Source organism: Brachyistius frenatus, unplaced genomic scaffold (assembly GCF_029030835.1).
Source record: "Brachyistius frenatus isolate BFR_SWC_R1_liver_20210118 unplaced genomic scaffold, ASM2903083v1 Contig_327, whole genome shotgun sequence".
In the NCBI taxonomy this organism is placed as follows: Eukaryota; Metazoa; Chordata; class Actinopteri; family Embiotocidae; genus Brachyistius; species Brachyistius frenatus.
The window spans coordinates 108,147-131,410 of record NW_027210926.1 but is presented as its reverse complement, the minus strand read 5'-3'; the positions used below and the strand labels follow the sequence as shown (position 1 = coordinate 131,410).

General features: G+C 40.1%; 1 protein-coding gene across 2 annotated transcripts in view; it reads right to left on the bottom strand.

Moving 5' to 3' along the window:
* espn (espin) overlaps positions 1-23,264 on the bottom strand; it is a 44,589-nt gene that overhangs the window by 14,613 nt on the left and 6,712 nt on the right. The window contains exons 3-11 of one of the 2 annotated variants that reach the window (XM_069723425.1): positions 18,008-18,194; positions 17,420-17,602; positions 16,460-16,591; positions 14,509-14,764; positions 13,753-14,033; positions 9,671-9,829; positions 6,385-6,616; positions 1,295-1,440; positions 544-906 (exon numbers count right to left, since the gene is read on the bottom strand). In XM_069723425.1, the coding sequence (XP_069579526.1) occupies positions 544-906; positions 1,295-1,440; positions 6,385-6,616; positions 9,671-9,829; positions 13,753-14,033; positions 14,509-14,764; positions 16,460-16,591; positions 17,420-17,602; positions 18,008-18,194 (1,939 nt within the window). The remainder of the gene's footprint in view (positions 1-543; positions 907-1,294; positions 1,441-6,384; positions 6,617-9,670; positions 9,830-13,752; positions 14,034-14,508; positions 14,765-16,459; positions 16,592-17,419; positions 17,603-18,007; positions 18,195-23,264) is intronic. The other variant, XM_069723427.1, reaches the window with a different exon arrangement.

Sequence of the window (23,264 nt, the reverse complement as noted above, 5' to 3'; positions counted from 1 at the left end):
TCGAGAGAAATCAAGAGGTACGTCATTGATTCTAAAGCCAGAAAATCAAATCCATAAATGAAGCTGGTTTTCAATATCTTGATGCTGCCTGAGACTCTTGTGAGTAACTGTGGCAATGACACCTAATTCTGAAGATATGTCCAATAGTGCTCAAAAAGTGATAAAGTCCTTCACTGTAGCCTACAAAGCAAACACTGTCCTTCAGCTATCACGCCAAGGAAGTATGCAGTAGATGTGACATAAACTTGAGTGAGGTAATCCTGAGCCCATTAGATATTTCAAGCTCAACCAGCTCTAAGACAGAAAAGTCAGAGGGAGAGAAATACTAATGTCATGTAAAACTAAAGATGCATTCATACCCAAGTATTCAAAATCACAAAAATCCATGCTCAAATCCAAGCACCTGCTATCGCCTTTGTGTTCATTATTTGAAATTGAAGCCTTATTCAAGAAGCACACTTTGAATTTGCAGAACCACAAATGGGATAGCTAAGACACAACAAAACCTGTTCCCCTTCCATAGCATTGCAACATCTTGCCTACCTTGCGCTTGTGCTCCTCCTCCTCTTGTATCTTGACCTGAAGCTTTCGCACCATCACCTGCCTCTTCCATTCAGGGATGGCTTTCCCCTGTTCGTCATGAGTGGGCACGAGTGACTCCACATCAGCAAGGCTCGACTTGCGCCCCAACTCGGTTCTTGCTGTGCCGTCACCACCGTTCCCATTGATCACAGAGTTGGAGGACAGTTGCTCGTAGCTCACAGAGGTTGACATGGACCTGGCAGAGCCGGAGCCGGTGGGACTCGGGGTGTTGGGTGGGGAGGTGACAGACGTATTGGATGGTGGAGGGGATGATGGTTTGGCTGGTGGGCTCGATGGTCTGGGCTCTGGTGATGTCGTGTTTTCCTGGTAGAATTTAGAGTACACCAATGAAGAGGAAAACTTAGAAGTCACAAAACTGATAACATGTTGTTTTTTTCCTGTTGACACATACAGCTAGAAGCCAGTGTTCACCATCCTTGTGGAGATTTAAAATTGGCAAAATCATAAAGTCATTAGTTTTACTTTATATCATATCACTTCTTTTGGTGTGGTATGATTTAAAAAATGTCCCCCCTTTTCAAGATCTATTTAACATCTGTTTGCATTCACTTGAACTTCATTTAAAATGGGTACGGTCACATTAAATCTACAAGTAATGGCAAAAGCTGTGGCTAATTATAATATAATATTAATATAATAATTATTTATCACTGATAAATAAATTGGGAGAGGGGGAAGGCCGTGGACCTACATTGTTGCCTGTTGGTCCGCTGTTGGAAAAAACAGTGGTGTAGCCTTTACTGTGAGGTGTGGGCTTGAGGCTCTTTCCTGCTTTAATCTCTGCCAGCAGCTCTGAGTTGTCGCCAGTGGGGGACATCATGTTGAAAGATTTTGTGCCTGCGGACAAAAGGATTGAGCAGACAGATGAGACCAGGTAGAAAGATGGAGGCAGGGCGAGATAGAAACAGAGAGAGTGAGAGAGATCCACTGAAGAAGAGACGAGGGGTTGGGTGGCATTTCAGTGTTAAATATTTTATCCAATCAGCCGGGTAACAATGCTGACCTGGAGCCCGTTGGGACAATGATGGGAGGTCTTTATGGTATACAGAACCTCTGTTTCTCTTGGATAACCTAGTTTCTTTTTAGATTTGTTTACTTTGCTTTTGCCTTTATACTGCTAGTGATGTGTGTTTGCTTGAGACACGTTTCTCTTTCGGCAACTGTTGCATCAGTCCACAGCTGGAGTGAGCAGGGATTAGATGGGGATGAGCAATTTAAAATTATTTTACAACAGTAAAGCCAAAGAGAGGAGGCACACATTCGCAGTGTCAGTGTCACCTGACCAGAATATACACAGCTAAGCTACTGCAGAACTTGACCCTTTTTAAAAACTAGGTTGACCATGAAAATGTGTACATTCAGCTTTCTAATCTTCTTGGTGAATAATACACCAACTTCAAGGCTTCAACTATGACCTCTATTTGTTAATGCCGTCACAGAGGAACTTTGTTTTCACTTGAAAGGACAGACAAAATGAATGAAGTTTGAAATGTCGCACAGGCAGTGGTAAAGCAGCGCTACATTTTGAACACGTTCAGATTTATACATAAATTATACATAAATGTGTATTAAGACATCAACATTTCAAAATAACTGTAGCACAAGAAGAACTACATCCACTAATGTTTTAAACAGCAACTCTAATGCCCTTGAGAAAGTACGAAAATACAGAACAGTAATTACAAAGCCGTTATTTATACAAACGATTTTCATGATTTAAAATGCTAAAATTAAACCTGATAATTAACTGTAACAACAAACTATTGCAGCAACTACACATATTTGTTTTAGCAGCATTTCAATTTCACATATGGCCCAAACATACAAAGCCCGTAGCTCTCTCACCTGTTTCAGTTCAGTGCAGTAAATATCCTTAGTCCCTCATTGTTTCTTCATTCTCTACTTGTTGAAAGGAAAATAAAGTCCTCCCGTAAAAGTGTTCCCTGCTGAGGCAACCTCAGTGGTCTAGCTGGACATGAAGACTAGTTAGCGTGCCACCCCTCCTCACTCGCCCTCGCTCTCCCTGTCTCTGTCTCTCTCTCTTGGGGAGGAGAGAACAGCTTTCTATTAAAGACCCATCATCACAGTTGGGGGAAATCTAAAGGAATCGCCAGTAAGTGGAAGTGACAGCGAGCCATTGGCAAGCCGGCCAGGAATTAACGCACACACGCACACATGCACACACGCACACGCGGTCACCCTTCAATCCCCAGCTTGTCAGTCCACTCCACTAGACCAATCCTCACTGCAGCAAACCTGACTCATAGTGCGCTCATACAGGCATGCAGTCACACCTCAGTTTCTGGATTACAGAGAGAGAGAGAGAGAGAGAGAGAGAGAGAGAGAGAGAGAGAGAGAGAGAGAGAGAGACTTCTACAATGTGCACAGTGAAAACTGTAAAAAGCTGGCAATCAAAACAAATAACTGAACTCTGACAGCTTTTTAAATTCACTTTCAACATATATTCTTTTAGAAAAACTGTATAGACACGTGCAATTAGTGCTACCAAAGCTTTTCTGAAAACAACTCTCCTAACAAAATTCTTAGTTAAAATGTGACTGGATCAGTAACAAAGAATGATTTTAATTTAACAATATAAACATCCAACCTTGAGCCATTTTTTTCCTGAACAGATCCTCATTACTGAATTCCGGAGCAGTTGATAATCCACAATCAGATGTGCTTAAAGGATTAAAAAATGACGCTGGACTGAGGTTGGTGTACTAACACCTGTTTGAGGACACGTTTTCTTTTTGTGTTTTTGAGGCGAAGGTTGAGTGCCCGTGCTCGTTATGGTTTGTTTAGGTTAGGGGTGTGGATTCAGCAGGCCTGCCACAGTGAGAGTAAAGCAGGGTGGAGGTGTGACAGGTGACTAGCCACACATAATGGACGTCCACCCATCCATTATCTATACCCGCTTTATCCTTAACAAGGCCACGGGGGGGCTAGAGCCTATCCCAGCTCACATTGAGCAAAGGCAGGGTACACCCTGGACAGGTTGCCAGTCTATCACAAGGCCAATGGATGTGACACTGCAAATTGTTCACTGCTATGGGTTAATGGCAGTCAAGCTGTTGCATCTGTTCACTTCAGATGCCTTAAAACATAAATAGTAGGATACTTTACATCCTGTTAATCAATAGAAAACAATAGGGAACTTCCAATGGTCTGCAATGTGGCACAAAGATTTTTAATCAGCCACCTAGTTTGTTGCTTATTATCTCCGTGAGTCGTAAATTCATCTGGAGCACTCAGATGTGTTGATGGCTTTTAATTTTACGGCCGCCTTGCTGCCTGTTTATAGCCTGATTAACACTGTAAGACAAATGCTATAATTACTGAACCCACACGGCTCCTTAGCGCTCTAGATAAAGGTGTGTCCTGAGCAATATAAAAAGTATACTCCTCTTTCCTTCGGTGATCAATAGAAGAACCACAACAGAACAATAGAGAACCACTAACCATCTACAGCATTTCCAATCAGCCACCTGTTTTGTTGCCGTCGTCTCAACAAGTGTCTGAGCTGTAAAGTCATCTTGAGCTCTCAGTTGTGTTGATGGCCTCTTATTTTATGACCACCACACAACCTGTTTATTACCTGATTAATGTTGTGACACAAATCATGCCATTAGCGAGCACACATGACTCTTTAGCTTTAAGTATTTTATTGCTAGCCGACCATTAGACAGCAGAAGGAGCATACAAAGCGTAAAGATAAAATATAGAGATTGTAAAAAGGTGCCCAAATAGGGTAATTTACAATTTACAACTTAATGGATGTTGCTGTTTATTACCGGTTTATTTTAAAAACTGCACTGTATATTGCCCCATGAGCCATATTATACTGCAACTGAGCCTTCACTTAAACCTTTGCTTGAGATAATGAGCTGCCTCACAGGCTGTAACCAAAACTAAATGCTTCTCACCAAAAGTTTCTCATTGGCTAGAGTTCACTTTTCAACTTAAGTGTGATATAAAGCTTATTTTTTTAATGTGTTGCTCTTTTGTCTCTTCAGTCTTTGGGGACTATCAGTTCATCTGCACAGTTTTATTTATTCTGAACAATGGGCTTTTTCTGCTGTGGCAAATTAAAATACATCATTCCTGTGAAATGGATAAAAAAAATTCTGGATAAGAGGATTCACACTATTTGATTCAAGCAACATGTTTGACAAACTTGATACACAGTCATTGTCTTTAAATCAGCAACAAAGTGACATAACATTTACATAAAAAGCTCCAAATAATAATTTTTAAATCGTGTTTGATAAGAATGAAAATCCTGCTGTGAAACCTTAATGTGTCAAACAGCGTGAACTGATTTAGTTGAACGACTGGTGCGCAGTCTGTACTTACTCTTCATCTGTCTAAGTGCCCTTCCCTCTGCCTGAGAGGCAGAGATATCCCAGCCTTGACAGAGCAGCCGTGAGGACAGACCATGGCAGGCAAAAAGAGGAAACAAAGCAAACAAGACGGAGACAAACAGGTGGAGGGAGCAGGTGAAAGAAGGAACATGCAAACAGAAACGTATTAAAGGGTTAATGGGGAAAATAGGGAATATTCACAGGAGAACAATGTTGAAGACAAAACCGAACTAAAGCAACATTAGTATGATTACCAGTAAAGAATATGTTTTACTACTTCGATGGATGAGCACATATTACCTGCCCAGCCATCTCTGACATGACCAAGCCAGAGTTTCTCCCATTTCATTTTTTACCAGGTTTACTTTCAGACATTTTGTTTCATCTTCTGTGCTTCAGCAGTCAACAACAGTTTACAGGCTGAGCTAAGTTGTGGAGATTTCTTATGTTTCTCTTACATAATTATGACAGTTAATAGTTGGATGTGGATTTTTCTGTAAAGGCCATTGAGGCATGTCCGTGGAAGTCAATAATGTGTTGAACTTTAAAGGGAAACTTATTTTCCCATCATTTTGGGTCAGAGTGAGACCTCTGTTTTGGGTTATTAATGTTTTCCATAATGTTTAGACAGTTATATCCAGAATCTGAGCCTGTCGGTGCAAAAAACAGGCACTTTTTAGTGGACGTACATTGACGGCGTGCAATTGCCAAAAACTATTACATTGCAGTTCGCTAAATTGCTTTCACTCAGTACTGAAGCAGTTGAAAAAAATGTTGTCCCCATTATTGATTTAGACTCAAAATGATGGGAAAATTTGTTCTGCTTTGAAAAATACTAATGTGTTCCTTTATAAGGGATCATTTGAAACATCAAATTTAGGAAATTTAAAAAAAATTTAAAACATGGTGGGGAACATTAGATGACTTACTTAAGGACTGTTCTTTTTTTGTTTTGTTTTACCACAAATACTAAAACTTCAATTTTTAAGACTAATGGCAACCTTTTATAGAATATTTTTCATTTCCTTGAAAACCCTGCAGCATTACACAACAGTTAAAATTTCCCTGCAACTGGAGCAGCGTGTACGCTGTCAGACTGTATCATCCAGGGCAGCGGGGCACTTAAGGAAATGGCTGAACATTAAACCTGTTCTGAAGGTAATGGTAGCCCTGCATCATTAATTTATAATCTCTTATTTAGAACGCTACGGTCGAACTCAACTCATCTTCACCCAGTGTGATTACATTGTCCCCATTGATACCACTGGCTCTGCTTTCTAGGAATAATTGTATTATAATGTGTATAAGTGAAAAGAATTGTTAACAGTTGTTCAGGAGCAGAATAAAGTAGGAAATTAAGAGAAACAAAAACATGAAACTCTGGACAAAAAAGATAAAGAATTTCAGGGACACTCACTTCCTGATGAGGAAGATAGGCGTCTCTGAGTGGTGGAGATGCTACCGGCATTATTCTTGGTGGTTTGAGACTCCGGGGGCAGTGGAGGAGGCGGAGGAGGTGTTGGCATCGGATTGCTTGAGGGAAGAGGCGGAGGAGGTGGTGGTTGTGGAGTTGGGACAGATTCGTCTGTGTTGCCATTTTCAGAGTTGGGGGCGGGACTCTCAGTAGGTTCCTCCAATAACACAGAGCCCTGATTGAAGAGCAGGGAGGGGTAATCGGTCAGACATCTCTAATACATGGTTTATGCATGGTTTGCTCCAGTTGTTTTACTCCATTAGCCAAGTCACTGATAACGGGGATCTGACCAGTGCCCCATTGTTCACTTAGATGGAAAACAACTTGAACGCTGACAATTCAACTTTTTCTTGTTTGCCTCCAGTAGTCCTGGTAATTAGCTTTACTGTTCCTAAAACATAGCAAACTATGTTGACAAAAAAGATAAAAGAAAAAAAAAGTAACAATTAACTGGTTTTCTTCCTGAAAACACTTTTTTGAATTGAGAAAAACCATCACTAAATTTTTATATTAATTTAAAATAATCAATTAAACACTAAACGATGACAGTGAATTTCTACTGCTTACATGTGGGCTTTCAACTGGCATGCTGCAACTCCTGCTAGGAGCATTAAATTCTTACACAGAGGCCGTTGAGCAGGACAGATGTATGCGTCCCTATTAGATCTGTCCTCCCTCTGCTTCCTGCTGTCTCTAATCAACACAACCCTTTGTGATAATAACAGAGCTAATATGACCTAATCTCAAGGGGAAAATTCAGAGAGAAAACAGAGGAAAGAAGCCATCTGTCACTGCAAGTGATAGTGCTTAACCCCCCCCCCCCACCCGTGCCCTGTACTCCTCCCTCCCCCCAGCACGCATGCGACTGACACGCTTTGAAAACGGGCCATAACTGCTGGAGGCAAATTAATAGACTGTGACATTTAACTCGACCCCGCCCCTCCTTTATTCTTCAGACGTGTGCCCATCATTGTTGCCCCCTTTACTTTTCAAACCCCCCAGAGAGTCAGGGCGGAGGACCATGTCCAGATGGGATCTTGGCGGCACGTGCTGCTTCCGTTGATTAGCCAGTCCATCTGTTAGGGTTCCTCTGAGACCAGTAGGGGCCCCACTGAGGCTTTAATTGGCTCAATGTGGATTATACCCTGTGTCACCCTAAACACCCCCACTCTTGATACCCATGGGATTATAAAAACACCACTCCAGGGACATTAATGAGAGTATAACAGACTCTATTCATTCAGCTGCCTGTGAAGGTATGTGGCAGCCAATTGCTAATTTTAACCAGGAATGTTTTGGGAACACTTGCAGTCATAAACAAAAATGTTCCTTCCATTTAGAGCATGTACAAAGGCAGAGGTGTTTTGGCTTATAATCTATCCTCTAAAATATATTTACCTATGCAAACTTCCTTTCATATGGAATTCTGTTGCATAGCATATATGGGCAACCACAACCAATGGTATCCAACACAAAGGCAGCCATGAAAAAAGTAATACCTTAATAAACAGAAGCACTTTCCAGTGGTATACTTCACACCGCTGTATCAGTTCTATCTGCATTACAAATGCAAAAGTTGGTGTGTATTACATTTTCATGAGAGATTTTATTGCCAAGTTTGAATAAAAGGAAATATAGTTTAGGTAAACACAAGTATTTGTTTTTATCAGAAATTATTTGCATAAAGATGGGAGTGTGTTTCTCACATCCTGACTAAATGTCAGTCTTGAATTATCCTTTTTTAATTTTTTTATTTTTACACATTTATATTTAACGTGCTCCCAGTGATGTGTGTTGTCATTTAAATGTAAGACTTTCTCCATTTATAGGAGCAGTGTGTAGGATTTAGGCATCTATTGTTGCCTCACCCCTCCTTTTCAAAGCGTGTTAGAGAATATATGGATGCTGCAAAAAAACGCAAAAGGTCATCTCTAGATGCAAAGTTTGGTTTGTCCCTTCTGGGCTACTATAGAAACGTGGTGCTGTAACGTGGCGGCTCCGTGGAAGAGGACCGGCTCCTTATGTAGATAAGAATCTCTCATTCTAAGGTAACAAAATCACATAGATTCTTAGTTTCAGGTGATTTTACACTTGCATGAAAACATAAATATTATGTTAAATTTCTGCCAATAGATCTCCCTAAAACTTACAGACAGGCATTTATAAAGGACAATGAATTGCATTCATGAAGATATCACAAGTTGTCACTAATGCAAGCCAATACCTATAACAGATCTTTGGCCATAGACAGAATTGATTTAGAGATATTCTGCTTTTTCCATCTATTCATTAGCAACTTCCTGCTCAGCGCTCTCTCCACAGGGATTATTGGGTTTGTGCCATCGTCGACTCTTTACACAGTTTACACAATGGGGTGGAGATTCAGGAGGCAATGGAAATGAGGGGGCAGTTTGCATCAGGTAGCAAACAAAAGCTCAAGAGGACACAAGATTATGCAACATGCTGAGTGGCCTGGCTCAGGCAAATAGTGTCAGTCAGTGTTGTAAACTAATGCCAACACACCATCACCCAGCTAAACCTCACCCAAAGAAGGATCTCATAAGGACCTATCATGTCCAAACAACCCAAGACAATAAAACCACGGTGTTAACCCTCTGCTAACCCAGTGCCAGTATCCATCAGAGTTACAGCCCACTATGTAGCAATTTTACTGAATATTTAACTCATCTTTAAACTTTGCTTTATAATATTAAACCTGAGATCAGCTGCCGCCCTGATGAACAAAGATGCACCACATTAAGGTTAGTTTGTTAGGTAACTTACTTTTGAGAGATCACCTCCCAGTGGATGTCAGATGACTGACAGAAAACAACAGTGTTACACAAGTAGCATTTTTATACAATAATACACATTGATATATATATAAAAAAAAAAGGTAAAACTAACTACCTGTAACCATCTACTCAAAAAAAAGGTAAGTTTGTTTGTTTGTTTATGGTAATCAACATCGAGTGGAGAGTGGCTCTGTATTTCAGACCCACTGTTGTGGTCAGCTTCTCGAATATACCATTTTACAGTATCCCAATGAAAGAGACTATCAGGGAAAATACAATTTTTATACATTTGTAGAAATTATTAGATGAGCACGATTGTGGGATTCCATATTGCAATGAACATGGTTAATTCAATGAAGTGGATGATTTGTTGTGGTTGTCACAACATTTGAACCATATAGTTGGTTTTCATGACCAGCAGAGATGTGACTCACCTCCTCGTTGGGCGCCATGCCTTTGCTCCCACGGCGGTCGGCCGTGTCGCTGCCCAGGGCTTTGTAGTAGTCCCCAGTGCTGGGCTGCTTGCTGAAGCTCCTCGACTTCCTGTTTGAATCCACGCGGCGCAATTTTTCGTGGTTTTCTCCAAGTGTCAGCTGATTAATAGATTTAAAAAAAAAAAAAAAAAAGAGGGAGAAATGGATATAAATTGCTTTAAATTACTTTGGTTTAAACAACTCAGTATCTCCCAGCTGTAGGTTTATTTTCAAAATGTAGTTTTTGCAATGCAGGTAATCCGAGTCAAAGAACTTAAATTAGAAAAAGAGAAAACTATTATTCTAAAATGGTAGCTGCCAATAAATAGGTATTTCGTTGACAGCATAACAGAATCATTGTTGTTCTAAAAATACTGCGCGGTGAAGGGCAGTAAATAGTTTTAAGATGGCTTAACAGTGCTATTGGCATAAACATGTTATTTGTGGGACAACACATTGTGCACAAACTATTTACTAGCCTTTATTATGTGAGCGATAATCTGCTCACGTGCGACCAAAGCAGCTTTATTTTAATAACAGGACAAGGCTTTTATTTAGTTCAACTTAATCATCTGCATTTATGTTTCATGTAGGGCCAAGGAACACAAGGGTTCACATGCAGCTTTTCCACCAATGTAAGGGAGACTCTTCTGTCAGAGCAGGGTCAGAGGTCACCAACTTGGCCATTTTTAGTTAAGCACTCTCACTTTCCACTCTGACATCTATCTGGAGATGTAAATGAAGGTTATCAAAGTCCTGTGGATCTTAAAGTCTTCCCCATATGCCTCATATGCTGCTGTTTGAGTTAATCTAGGTTAGTCTGTACAAATTAGAGCAGCTTGCATTTTATGTGGCCGCATGCTTTCTCCTGTCAGTCTGTGGATTCATTTTACTAATGCAAAAAGCCTTCCATTTGCATTTCGTACTCAACCCAAATCAATTTGCATCAAAACCTTTCAAATCCTAATAAAAAAAAATGTTTCCAACGGTGTGTATTACTAGAATGATGTGTAAAACAGGAAAAAGCCAAAAGTATATTTCTAAAAAAGAACCTTGAAAGCTCTTGGCATCAAGCAAGTGTTAGTCGTCATAACAATACATACAGTCACTTTGCCTTTCAAATCCAGAGCTCAGCATTGTATTTGTGTTTATTTACATTTTAATGCTTCCAGACGCCTTGTGTTCTCATAAAATCCAGACAAGTGCCTCAAACGTCAAATAAAAGTAGCGGAAATAATTGGCAGCTGACCTCTGACCTCTCCTCCTCTGGTGTCATGTTCTGTGTTCTTATAAGCCTGTTTAATCTTGTTGACTCATGTCTGCTGTCAAAGAAATGGTCCCTGAGCACTCATCAGGTGGGAGGGTAATATGAGCAGGGCAGTGCTACAGATGGTTTGTCATCCTCTGGGGAGATGGGACAACGATGTTGTGCAAATGCACACAGACACAGCCATTATGTAGATCTGTCTGTCAGCATCAAGTCGTGTGTGTGTGTGTGTGTGTGTGTGTGTGTGTGTGTACCCTGTATATGGACAACTGGTTTTATAGTTTAACTGTATGTATGCAGTATTAAAGGTCGGTTAACTTGCTAAAGTTCAACATATTTTCATATGGTCTTGCAAAAGCCTCAGATTGAGAGTTCACAGAGGTATGCAGTGTAAGCCATATTACGATGTGTTAACATGAGTTAACAGTTACTACAACAACTTCTTAAAACAGAAAGGCAATGTACACAAGTAAAAAAAATGATATGCAACGCACTGATCATCCAACCATATAGCAGCTCAAACAGCCCAGAAAACCTGAAGATGAGACACGATATGTAAAGCAATTTGCAAAATCTTTACTGTATCTGCGTCCCAAACTTCTACATGACATAATTTCCACCACTGGTAAAGCTTTCCTACTAGCATCTTACCTTAGCGTTACGAGTCCTCTCTCACAGCTGTCCTCCAGTCTAGGCAGAGCTCATCCACAAAGCCCAATGGAGCACAGAGAGTAGCTGTCACCAGATCCACAGCTTTACCTGCTCTCTGCTCGGTGCTATGCCTGTCACTCTAGCTGCCCTCTCACTTTACCCACAGGCCTCATCAATAACCTATTGGGCTAGCCACACTAGTGGCAATGATGTCACCACCAACCACTCCCCAACCCTGCCCAGTTCCTCTTATGCAAAACACAAACACCCATATGCTGGCCTGACCACGTAAATCTCCCAGGCTTTAGGGTTATTACAATAAACTAGCCTTCAGTGCCCCGAATTAGCAGCAAAAAATGGCAGAAAATATTCTAATCATGAGCGAGATATCAAAGTCAAAGTCTTCTGGAGGGACTACTGGCTAAACAGTAAAAACCAGAGAGGCAAAGCGGTCAGTGTTTGGATGCTGCGCACGAAACGAGTGACTAAGTCAAAACGAATGCAGACAAATGAGCCGAGAGAAGACGGCATCAGCGAAAGTTTACACAGCCATTTAAAAAAACACACCTGAAACCTTTAACAGGTGTCTTATGTTTGTCTTTTACTGAATAAAAGACAAAGAATACAATTTTTTTTAAGTGTTCAGCACGCAAAGCCCTTCTACGAAACTGTAATTTGTCCGTCTGATTGGATGTATTCCTTGATGAAGTTTCTGTTCCCTGTTACTATTGTGCCCAAGGTAGATTGCTTTTCCCAATGTATATGGCAAATGCTGATCTTATTTGCGTGTGTGTGTGTGTGTGTGTGTGTGTGTGTGTGTGTGTGTGTGTGTGTGTGTGTGTGTGTGTGTGTGTGTGTGTGTGTGTGTGTGTGTGTGTGTTCTGAGCTTTTGTTCAATTGTTAATGAGGGCGCGGGACGGGATGCTCACCTGGGTGCAGAGTGGAGAGTAGGCGGTGCTAATTAAAAACTCTTCGCCCACATGGCTGATGGCGCATGTGTGTGCGCACACACACACACACACACACACACACACACACACACACACACACACACACACACACACACACACACACACACACACACGTGTACACACACAAACACAGCTCAACATGGAGACGGTGTATGGTGAAAGCTAACTGTGGACTTTATAACAGCGAGTAATGATTGACTTTACACAGCAGATCTATAAATGCAGCATCTGACTGAACAATTGATTTTTCCTGCAAATCAGCTGTTTCTGCAGCTTCCTGACTTTTTACTGTCTTTAAATGAAAATGTACAGCACAGACAACCTTTGATTGATCTGATTTAAATGGTCTGCAACTTGAGTTACTATGCAAGATAAAAACATTACTTCAAACAATATTTGTATTGTTATCTTTGAAAAATGAGCACAACATAAAACAATAATTGGTCAAATTAGCAAAAATATCTCAACTCTGTCAGTTTAACTCACTAAAAAAATAAAAAAAAAAAATAAAAAAAATTACAGACTCATATTTTGCTATCATCACTCTGGAAGACATGGTGGCAACCAGGAAATAAATTTTTCATGAGGTGCAAGTGATCCCTCCGATTGGTTATCTTTGCTGTAATTACTATGTCCCCTGAACAACTCATTTACATTTAAATTAGAATTATCACTTCACCAGCAGTTTTAGTACTTCACAGCAGCACTAAACCACCAGAAGCAGCACTGACACCGATGTTGCTGCTGGTCTTAATTGCTGCTCCTTGTCAGCTCTTGGAAGAGTTTTGAGTGATCTGTGGCCAGATTAATTACTGGAATTAAGATCAAACCCATCACATCCACCGTTGTGTGTGTCAACTCAGAGGCCTGCCACGATAATGAGTGTCTTCCCTGGCCTCGTTAGGCACTGCTAACACAATAACATCATTGTGGGCACCCAGACAAGGCACATTGTTACAGGAGAGCTACCGCCTGACCCACGGGAAAATCGCAGCTAATGGCCAATTTATTCCAAACATCCAGTTCTTCCTGCTTCTTTATAGTATGTCATGTAAATCCAGATAAAGAAATGTTTGCACAGCTCTGAGGCTATTTTATATTCTTTTCTTCATTTTTTTTTAGGTGAAATAGGAGCTCACTGCTGCTGTCCCTACCTCCGTTTTGCCAGTGTTGCTTTCCACATGCCGCAAGTTGCTTTTCACTTTAAGGAACTCGGCTGGAGACGGCTCCTGAGGGGGCTGCGGTGCAGGGTAGCTCGGGGGTGGGGGGGGCATCGGGGGAGCCTGTGGGGGAGGCGGGGGTGGATAGGTCGGTGGTGGCGGGAGTTTGGAGGTGGCATCAGCGACCTCATTCTTCTTGTGAGTGTCGGAGCCGATGTCTGGATTTAGCATGTCCATGTACGCCTGCATGTCTGAAATGGCTGACTCTGATGCACCTGTGACACAAAGACAGAGTCCACAGGGCGTTCTTATATGACCCCAAACATGGCATACAACTGCTTTAAATTAACAAAGTAGAAGTAAAACTTTCAAAATGTACTTCCATTTAATTTCTTAATACACAATTTAAACATTAATGAGAAGCAAGACTGTCAAATGTAATGATGGTCCACCTCTCCATTTAATACCAACTGTGTGCATGCAGACCACTAGGGTGCAGCACCAGTAAAGCAAGCACCTGTGACTTAAAACAAAAGGAAACAAACTGCTGCATGCTGTCTGCTCCACTTCAGTAAATAGTGTATTTGGCAAATAAAGATCCAGAATTTCCAGCTAAATGGCTGAAAATAGCAAAGTTTGTTTCTTCCAACACTCTGATCATGATTGGATGAGGACTATATCTAGGACTATGTCATGTATTAATTTTGAGACAGATTGGGATTTATTTTGAAATGAAATATGTGTAAAGACCTGCGTGTGCAATTGTGTCGAGTTGAGCAGGCGGGCCCCGTGACGTTGTTAAGCTGCTCCTCTTCTCACCGGTGCTGGACTGACTGGAGTTGGCTGAGTCGTAGTTGGACAGGGAGCTGGATGGTGAACAGATGTCAAAGTGTGCCGCCTGGCTGGCAGGAGGCATCGTGGTGTTCGGGGACGAAAGGCCCGAGTCTGGCTGCTTGTACTCGAGGTCAGTCGAGGGGTCCCGAGACAAAACGCGGTGCTCCACGCTCTGTCAGAAGGGGGCGGTTCATGAATACAAGCGTCTGTTTTGTTGAGCTGTCTAATATTTCAAAATAAAAAAAATTGTTAATGAATTTTTAAATGCTTTTCATTAAAACATATCTGGTTCATTTGATTTGGATGTAAAAGGATGCAGTGTCATTATACAAGACAGACAAATTAGTTCTTAATATGAATTATGTACATGTTCAGTCATCAGTTCTTAAATCCCACTGCCTCTCAGTCTCTGGTGACTTACACAAGCAGAACAGCATTGAGTTTAATTACCACACACTAATGCAACACTTCTCAGCTGCTCAAAAAGGCTCTGGGGCCTTTTGCGTTTCCCACAGGGCATGACTCAATTGTCTGAATGTTCCTCATGGGGAGGAGAACAAGAGAGGGGAAGTATGTTTCCCACCCGGTAAAGAGTTCAGCGTGGAGGAGTTATTGTTCCTATTGCCCCTCAGGGAATTCAGTGGGTTGAGGCCTCAGTGTGTCAAGTGTTAGTAGCTCGAATAATTAGCTGAACAAAACTGAAATCAGTCAGGGGAGAAGTTGGTTCGCTCACAGCTGTTTCTTATTGCAGTATTTGTATGTCAGTGGTGTGTTTTAGTTTTGGGGGACCAACCAGGTGAGAATTAGAAGAACAAAGTGTTATTAGAATACTTAAGTCATATTTTATATTGTCAAGTTTTTGCAGCATTAGACCACAGTTTGCAACATAGAGTCTATATACCACACATGATATCTCACTTCATGCAGTCAGCTAAAGTGAAGGTGATGAATTTGTGTTTTAATCATACTGAACAGTTCACATGTAGTCTTTCACAAATGTTGTTTGACTAGAACAAATTCTGTGTTTTCGTGTTTTGATGTGAAAGAGCAGAGCTCCCTTTAGTACAACTAGTATTTGAAAATGCGTAAAAACACAAAGGTAAGACATGCTGTGTGTCTCCTAGTTTGATAAGATGTCTCCTAAATAATGTTAAAATGTAAATATTACAAATACTGCAGCTCCTAAAGCAGTGGTTTCAAACCCTCTTGGCTTGTGACCCTTAAGATGAGGCAAAGTTTACTTATGTGCCTCATCACAGATTATTGACTTAGTGTGGATGTGAATTCAACCAAAGAGTAAGCTTCTTTTTTTTTTTCAAAGTGGAAAGAGTCGACGGGTCTGACAACACTACAACAATTAACATTTTCTACAAAACCATTTAAAATTTTACAAAACCTGTTTAAAAAGTTGTGTAAAGGAATTTTTTTTCTTATTCTGCTATTCATCTTGGGACCACTAAGATTTGTCCTGATAAGAATCGCTGTCGTAAAGAGTTGCAGGTCAGTATAATTTTAAAGCACTAAAACAGATCAATGTAGCACATAATTCATTAAAGTTTTAACTGTATTATTGTTATTTTTGACATTAAAAGAGATAAGTTTATAAGGAACCTCCAGTAACTTGATCAGAGTTTTGTAATAAAGAGTACAAATAACATTAATATACAACTTTGCTTGATGTAAACCTTTCTTCCTTGACTAGTAAGAAATTACACCTTTTTTTTTTTTTTGCCTATCTTTCCTATTTCTTGGATTGAATTCAGAGTTTGTTTTGATTAAAATAATTTGAGCCTCACTCAGGCTCAGTTCACAGGGAGGTCAGAGGTCAGGATGCATGGCACCGAAACATGTAGGACGCAGCTCTTACCATGTTCTCTACAGTGTGCAGATACTTGGCACACCGGGAGTGGCCGTTGTATTCGGCCAGGTCTGCTGCTGTGAAGCCGTCCTGGTCCCTTATGCCCAGGTCCACGCCGTTGACCACAAGGATCTGACAGCACTGGAGAGCAGAGAGAGAAAATGTCAGGCAGGAATAAAATGGAGGAAATGGCAGCGTTAAAAACCTTGCGAACATCTGCGGAGGCCGAACTAAGCTTCTTGTTCTCAGACTATGAAAGCTTTCTATTGCTATATTGACTCATGTTTGTTATCCTCTTAATAATGATTTAGTCACGCTCATTTCCAGTTAAATTTCAAACCCCTCTTATGCAATGCACATAGTCAGGAAAAACACAACGACAGTTTTCTCTGAGTTCAATACATCAGACTTGTGCTGAAACGGACGTCTGACCAGACTTGGATGCAACAACATTGTTAGTCAAATTGTGGGTTGAGTGGTGGTGAAAGCCATAAACTAGATGCAATTCATTCAAAACAGATGGTTGTAAAACCCACTATGGGTAGGTGAGCACCAGGAATCACAATGCACTTTTGTAAGTTATTTGAATATTGTTTCCTTTTGATAATAGTTTTTCAGTCTGTGTCTTATGATTATGCCAATAAAGGAAGAAAGACCCATACCTCTAAAACACCAAAAGCATCCCTGCAGAGCCTTTACATGCTAATATTAATACACCGCTCTATTATAGTTTCCCTAAACTGTTAAACTTTTTAGAGATAATTGACAACTCAATACTTAACTATCACTGATGGACACAAATAATTTTGTTTTATTGCTTAATGAAAATTACACGGCGCTCCTTTCTCTGGTGACTTAAGGTCTTCTCTTTTCACTCAGAAAGACGCACTATTTACTTGCATTCTGTTACTGTGTTAGTCCCAGTCTGACTGTGAACACCACAGGAGTAAACGTAACACACGCACAAACCTCCAGTTCACCATTCTCTGCGGCGTCGTGCAGGGGGGTCCCTCCCCAGTTGTCAGTGACGATCTCTCCACCGTGCAGCAGCAGCCAGCTGAGCACCTTCGCGTGGCCACGGCTGGCTGCAAAGTGCATGGCCATGGCTCCGTCACTATCCCGGTCTGTCAGGCTGATCTCCGTGAAACTCATCTACGAGAGTGACAGTAATTACAGTAATTCAGAAAGATTTCAGATTCATTTGGGAAAACAGTTTGAGCTCTCTAAATACTTAAGGGTCTGGGGAAAGGAGATGACGAATCTGCAAAATTTGCAAAAAGTACATTTTAAACTTATGCTTTGTCGTTATAGATTTTAGGGTTTTATTTGATAAAGTCATTCTGAATACAAAAAGCATAGTAGACTTCGACTACAACTTGGCATCAGTCAATAATATACAAACATACAACATTAATTAGCCTGAATATAGACATCAATGTAATATTAACATTTGATCAGTTTAAGTGTAAATTTTTTTTAATAGAATATAACAAAACATTAAGTATGAGTTGTGGGTTGAGGGATAAATTAATGTATTGTAAAGATGAGACAACATACCAGCCATACGATGACAGTGTTGTGGCCCATCTGGGCAGCAGCATGCAGAGATGTCATCCCGTCATTGGCCCTGATGCTCGGATCAGCCCCGCAATCCTTAACCAGGTATTGGACAACCTCCAGATGACCCTCCTGACAGGCCAGGTAGAGCGGTGTGGCACCATTCTTAGTTTGGGAGTTGACAACGCTGTAGGGAAATGAAACAGAGCGGTAAATATGAGACTCAAGAAAATAAGTAAGTGACTCTACTGTGGCAACTCACATTTCAGGTGTTGGTGTGACTGATTCAGGTTAACAGTAACTTGGGGCAATCAGAACTGACTGGATGAAGATATGACGATGTAATGTCCACGTCGGTCCTCCCAACATGCAAATCTATTTCAACAGGCTTTTAACACGGAAGCAAATGACGTGGTCAAAGTCTGAAATGTGCATCTATACGTTTTTACATGGCGTGAAAGCACAGATTATATGCAGCAATCTTCTATAGAGGTGTAAGAAACTACAGTGATGAGCTTCAGTTTTAAATGACAATGTCACATTTAAATTGAAAGCTAAGCGATTACACAGAACCTGTCAAAAAACAATGCTAGTTCATAAAATTTAAAATGGTCAATTTTATGCTAAAATAGAAAATCCACTTTTCATGTGTCTGCGTTTTCCAGACTTCTCTTCTTTAGAAAAACGTCTAAAGATGTTTTTTAAGCTGACATTATAATTTACAAATTTCAATTCATAATTGGCAAATACACAACTTGTGTGTTTAGATGCTCCCATCAAATGATTGTTTAAACTTTTTTTTTTTTTTTGACCGTTTCAGTTGTCAAATTGGGAAAAGAAACCAAAATGTACTTTGTTATACATTTGGCAGTTTTGACACAATATGATATTAATGCTGAATAGCAGTGACCTGGTTGTATCCATTTCTCCTGAGAGGACAGCTGTAAAGAACATTTTGTTCCTCACGAGGTGCGGCCTTTAAAGGCATTTTGTTATTTGCTAACCAAAGCAGGAGTTGGTACAAGAGATTAGGACGTTTTTCTATTGCTTTTGCATTTCAGTATGGACGGAGCACTTTATGAAAATGACCTGAAAACACTATGAACCTTTAATTTTCTTTCACATGTAAACAAGGCTATCGTTTCAGATTGATCTAAATCAGTGGATGAGTGCGGTAGTCTGAAGACAGCAGTAAACTGTGACAGCAGCGATTCCCAGAAAAAAATCCCACTCTCATTTATTTCCAAAGCCCCTTTAGCCCCGCCTCCAATGCAAAACCTCACCTACTGCCTGTATCCCTCCCTGTCCCAGATCTTTTCAATCGCTGCAGGAGGTCAGGGAGTGAACGAGTGCTTCCCCACTAAATCCCATAAGGTTGTGCTTTATTTGGACAAATGAGCAATGAGTCTCATAAGAGGATTATCACTCCACTGGCTTTGCTCGACGTGCTTCGTGCTTAACGAAGGGCTGGCAGTGGGCATGGGGAACTTAGTAGGTGTAGAGGAGGAGTGGAGAAGGTGAGGAAAATGAGAGGCAGGGGTTAAGTGGACAGTTGGCTCCTGTAGACACAAACATGACCCTGGCGTGCTTCACCTCGAAAGGATTTGGCTCATTAAAGCTACATGGATGTCAATATGTGCAATTCAAACATGCATAACTGTAGTCTATGATCATTTGGGTCTTATTCTGGCCCAAAAGAAAGATATAGGAAATCTTTTGAGGAAATAATATAGTCAGAGGCATAGCTTTGCCTTTGAAGAAAAACAATGAGAGCCTGTTTGGGCGATTGAGGGAAACGTTCCTAGTAAAAACAAGTAGACACAAAATATTTTACAATAAGACAGGGAAGTAATCTACGTTTCTGTCAACAGGAAGTGGGCAGACAAATGAATTATTCATGCATGCAACCAAAGTGGCCGGAAGTTCACCTGCACACTGTAGAGAGAAACTTTTATTTGTCATCAATCAAAACCACAAAGTCTTTAAAAGTGACACGTCAGAGTGTGCTCGAGGTAAGACGGATACCACTCCGACAAAGCACACACTGCCTTTGTCACAACTCTTCAAAGTGAAGAGGCTTGAACACTCTCCACTAAAGAAGTGCTTTTGGGGAACAGGTGTAGATTTCAAAGAGCTAAGAATGAGGTTAACCTTGTGTCACAGCACAGCAAGCAAGTGGCACAAGTTGCCTCGTCCGTCACTCAAAGGGAAAAAATAACTTGCACTGAAGTTGAAGACATTTGATATATTTCCAGTTCAGCTCCGATGAGTACTTCACCTCAGTAATTGTCTGTAACCCCCCCCCCCCACCCCCATGTACATGGTACAAAGACCAAGGTTGTCTTCATTACTAGTAAAGTAATTGATGTCACACTAATGGCCTTCTGCCTGGTAATGGCTGGTTACCTCTTCAATGGGTTTTCCTGTCTAAATAATGAAGAATGTTGTGGGGAAAATGTATATGCTTCATTTAGCTTCCTAACCTCTGTGTCTTATGGAAGTTTGTATCGAAATGAAAATGTAATTTCACAATAAACAGCTCTAATCAACAACTTCAGATGTTGACAACAGAACCCCAAAACACACACACACACACACACACACACACACACACACACACACACACACACACACACACACACACACACACACACACACACACACACACACACACACACACACACACACACACACACACACACACACAACCTGCAGGAACAAATGGGGGTGTTTGATATGATCCTAAATGAGAGCAACACTTGGTTTGGAGTGTATCTCCAACTGAAGTTATATAATTAATACAGGATAAAACAGGTTTGTGTTCACCTTAATGCCCATGCATATTTTCTGCTTATATAGTGAGCTTTGAAACCTGTCGAGGAGCCTGTAATGATTCCCTATAAGATTTTGTTTTACTAACAAAACCCTTACAAAATAAGCAGTTGTAATACTATTGGTCCTTTCCCCAAAAGCATCTCCAAATTGCTCGCTAATGCTGTGTTTCGTGAATTTAAACCTCTTGTTGTAAAAGGGAACAGAAAGGCTCTTTACCCAACTTGTACCAAGATGTTATTAAGAAGATTAAAGCTGAAGAAAATAAGTGAAGCTCAGCCACTGGTAGAGTTAAAAACTACTCGCCTGTTTACCCTTTACTCCCTCTATATATAAACATTATGCTTTACACTATCAAATTAAGAACATGTTTCAACAACTAAAATCCAGAAAGAGCACAAACTCTCCACTACAACATCAATAAGCATTGGGCTGATTTTAGAGGCGCAAACTAAATTTATTTTCAACAGTCATCTTGATCTTTACATTTTATTTAATCATTCAAACTGGTTTTACTTTTTTGTCTTTGTTTATAAAGTCCTGACTCATTTTTAAAGATCTTTTCTGAGTGTAGGCCTGTCACAATTATTCCATAATTGCCTGATGGTTATTTTTTGAGCTGACCGCAATTATTCTGCATAATGGTAAAATGGTTTCCATTCATCTGTATAAAAACAGCTGAATGAAACTGACAGAAATTTGAAATTTCCATCACTATTCATTCATCTCATCCGTGTCATTTTCCACAGTTTGTTGTTTGACTGGCACTCTTTTAATGACATTATCTCGCTTAATGGCATTATCTCGTTTAATGGCACGCCACCAACTGTTTATCTCAAAGCCCAATCTTCTCACTCGACTGACCGCGTTTCGATTCACATCTATTGACATTCACATCACAGATTTGGTTGTAAGGCAAAAAACCAACGCAGGATGGGAGCACATTTTAGTTTTAAGCTAAGTGAAAAATAGAGCCGAGTAACTTGGAGGATATGAGTTGTTGGATTTGCAGCACAAATGTGGCTGTCAAAGGGGCCAATAAATATAAATGTTCTTCTTTAGATTTATCTGTATTATTCAACTAAAACTAGGCTTTACCATTTATTATATAAAAATTATAAAATAGTGCTATAAAATAAATAGGAAAAAGACAATTTAATCAACATTTTTAGTACGACAATTAATTGTTGTCTAAAATGTCATGATCCTGACTGCTCTGTTTGAGAGTGAAGAGATGGTTAAATGCATTTTATTCTGGCCTGTGCAACCTATTTGAGTTATACGTATTCCTGTCTCAGCAAATGTTATGAGAGAGAGAAGAGAAAAAAAAACAATGCAATCAGATAACTGGTGATTTCTCTGTTTCTATCAATTTTTCTGGATTATCCTGATGCAGAGGTTTTCCCTTTTCAGTTATGCATGTTGGAATTGTGTCTTGGCCAAAGATCTTAATCTGCACTAATTGGTTGCATAACCCATCTGTAGCCTCTCACCCTCTCTCATTTATTCACTCCTTTGTGTACCGAGGCTATCAGCAGAGCCACAGCACATACGGCTTTTCATCCTGGTTCACTGGGATGTATGGGTGAATGAGCTACCAATTCAGATGTGGCCTATAAATCTAACGGACACTAAAATATCTGGAAACAAAGATGCACCTGTGCTGTCCTCCCCAAGCTAAACTCAAAAGATGATGATTACATAATTGGGTCTAAAGTTGCAGACAAATAAATACTGCAGTACTTGTATAGCTGCTCTGTGCTTATCTTCACCTCAGAGTACTTTTGACCAGTGCATGTCATTCAAAATCAAACTCAAATGCTGTGTTTTTAGTCACAAGCTGTCTGTGTTTGACACGACATCCAATTGAATATACTTTTTTTACTGATCTCACAAAAAGTGTATTTCTCTGAGTTCACTTGTCTTTGCCATTTCTTAGTTGCTTTAAGCTAACCAGTTCCAAGGTAATTTATAGTGGGTGTACAAAGCTTTCACATAGGTGTCCCTGGCACAATAATAACAGGTATAGTTCATAATATTAACAAGTGAAAAGCTGATTTTTTTTTATTCTAAAATAAAATATTAAGAGTTCAGAGTTTGTTCTGAATGTGTTTTTCTATAAATAAAATACCAGTTTATCTAACATTTGATCAAATACCCTTCTTAACATCATTATAGTTTGCTGACTGTCCAAATACTTTTTGGTTACACTGCACACATCTAATTTCATTTGTAAATATGGTTTGGTTTGGTTTTCGGTACCAATACCTTCAATACTTCTATAGCAGTTCCTGAGTTCTTTTGTTTTGATACATATTTTCTGAAATCCATTTTGAGAAAATGAAAATTACATTACAATTTACTGTAAATCATTAGTTTTCATGCAGTTTAGAAGGGGAGAGTGTAACTATGTTGTATTGTGTAC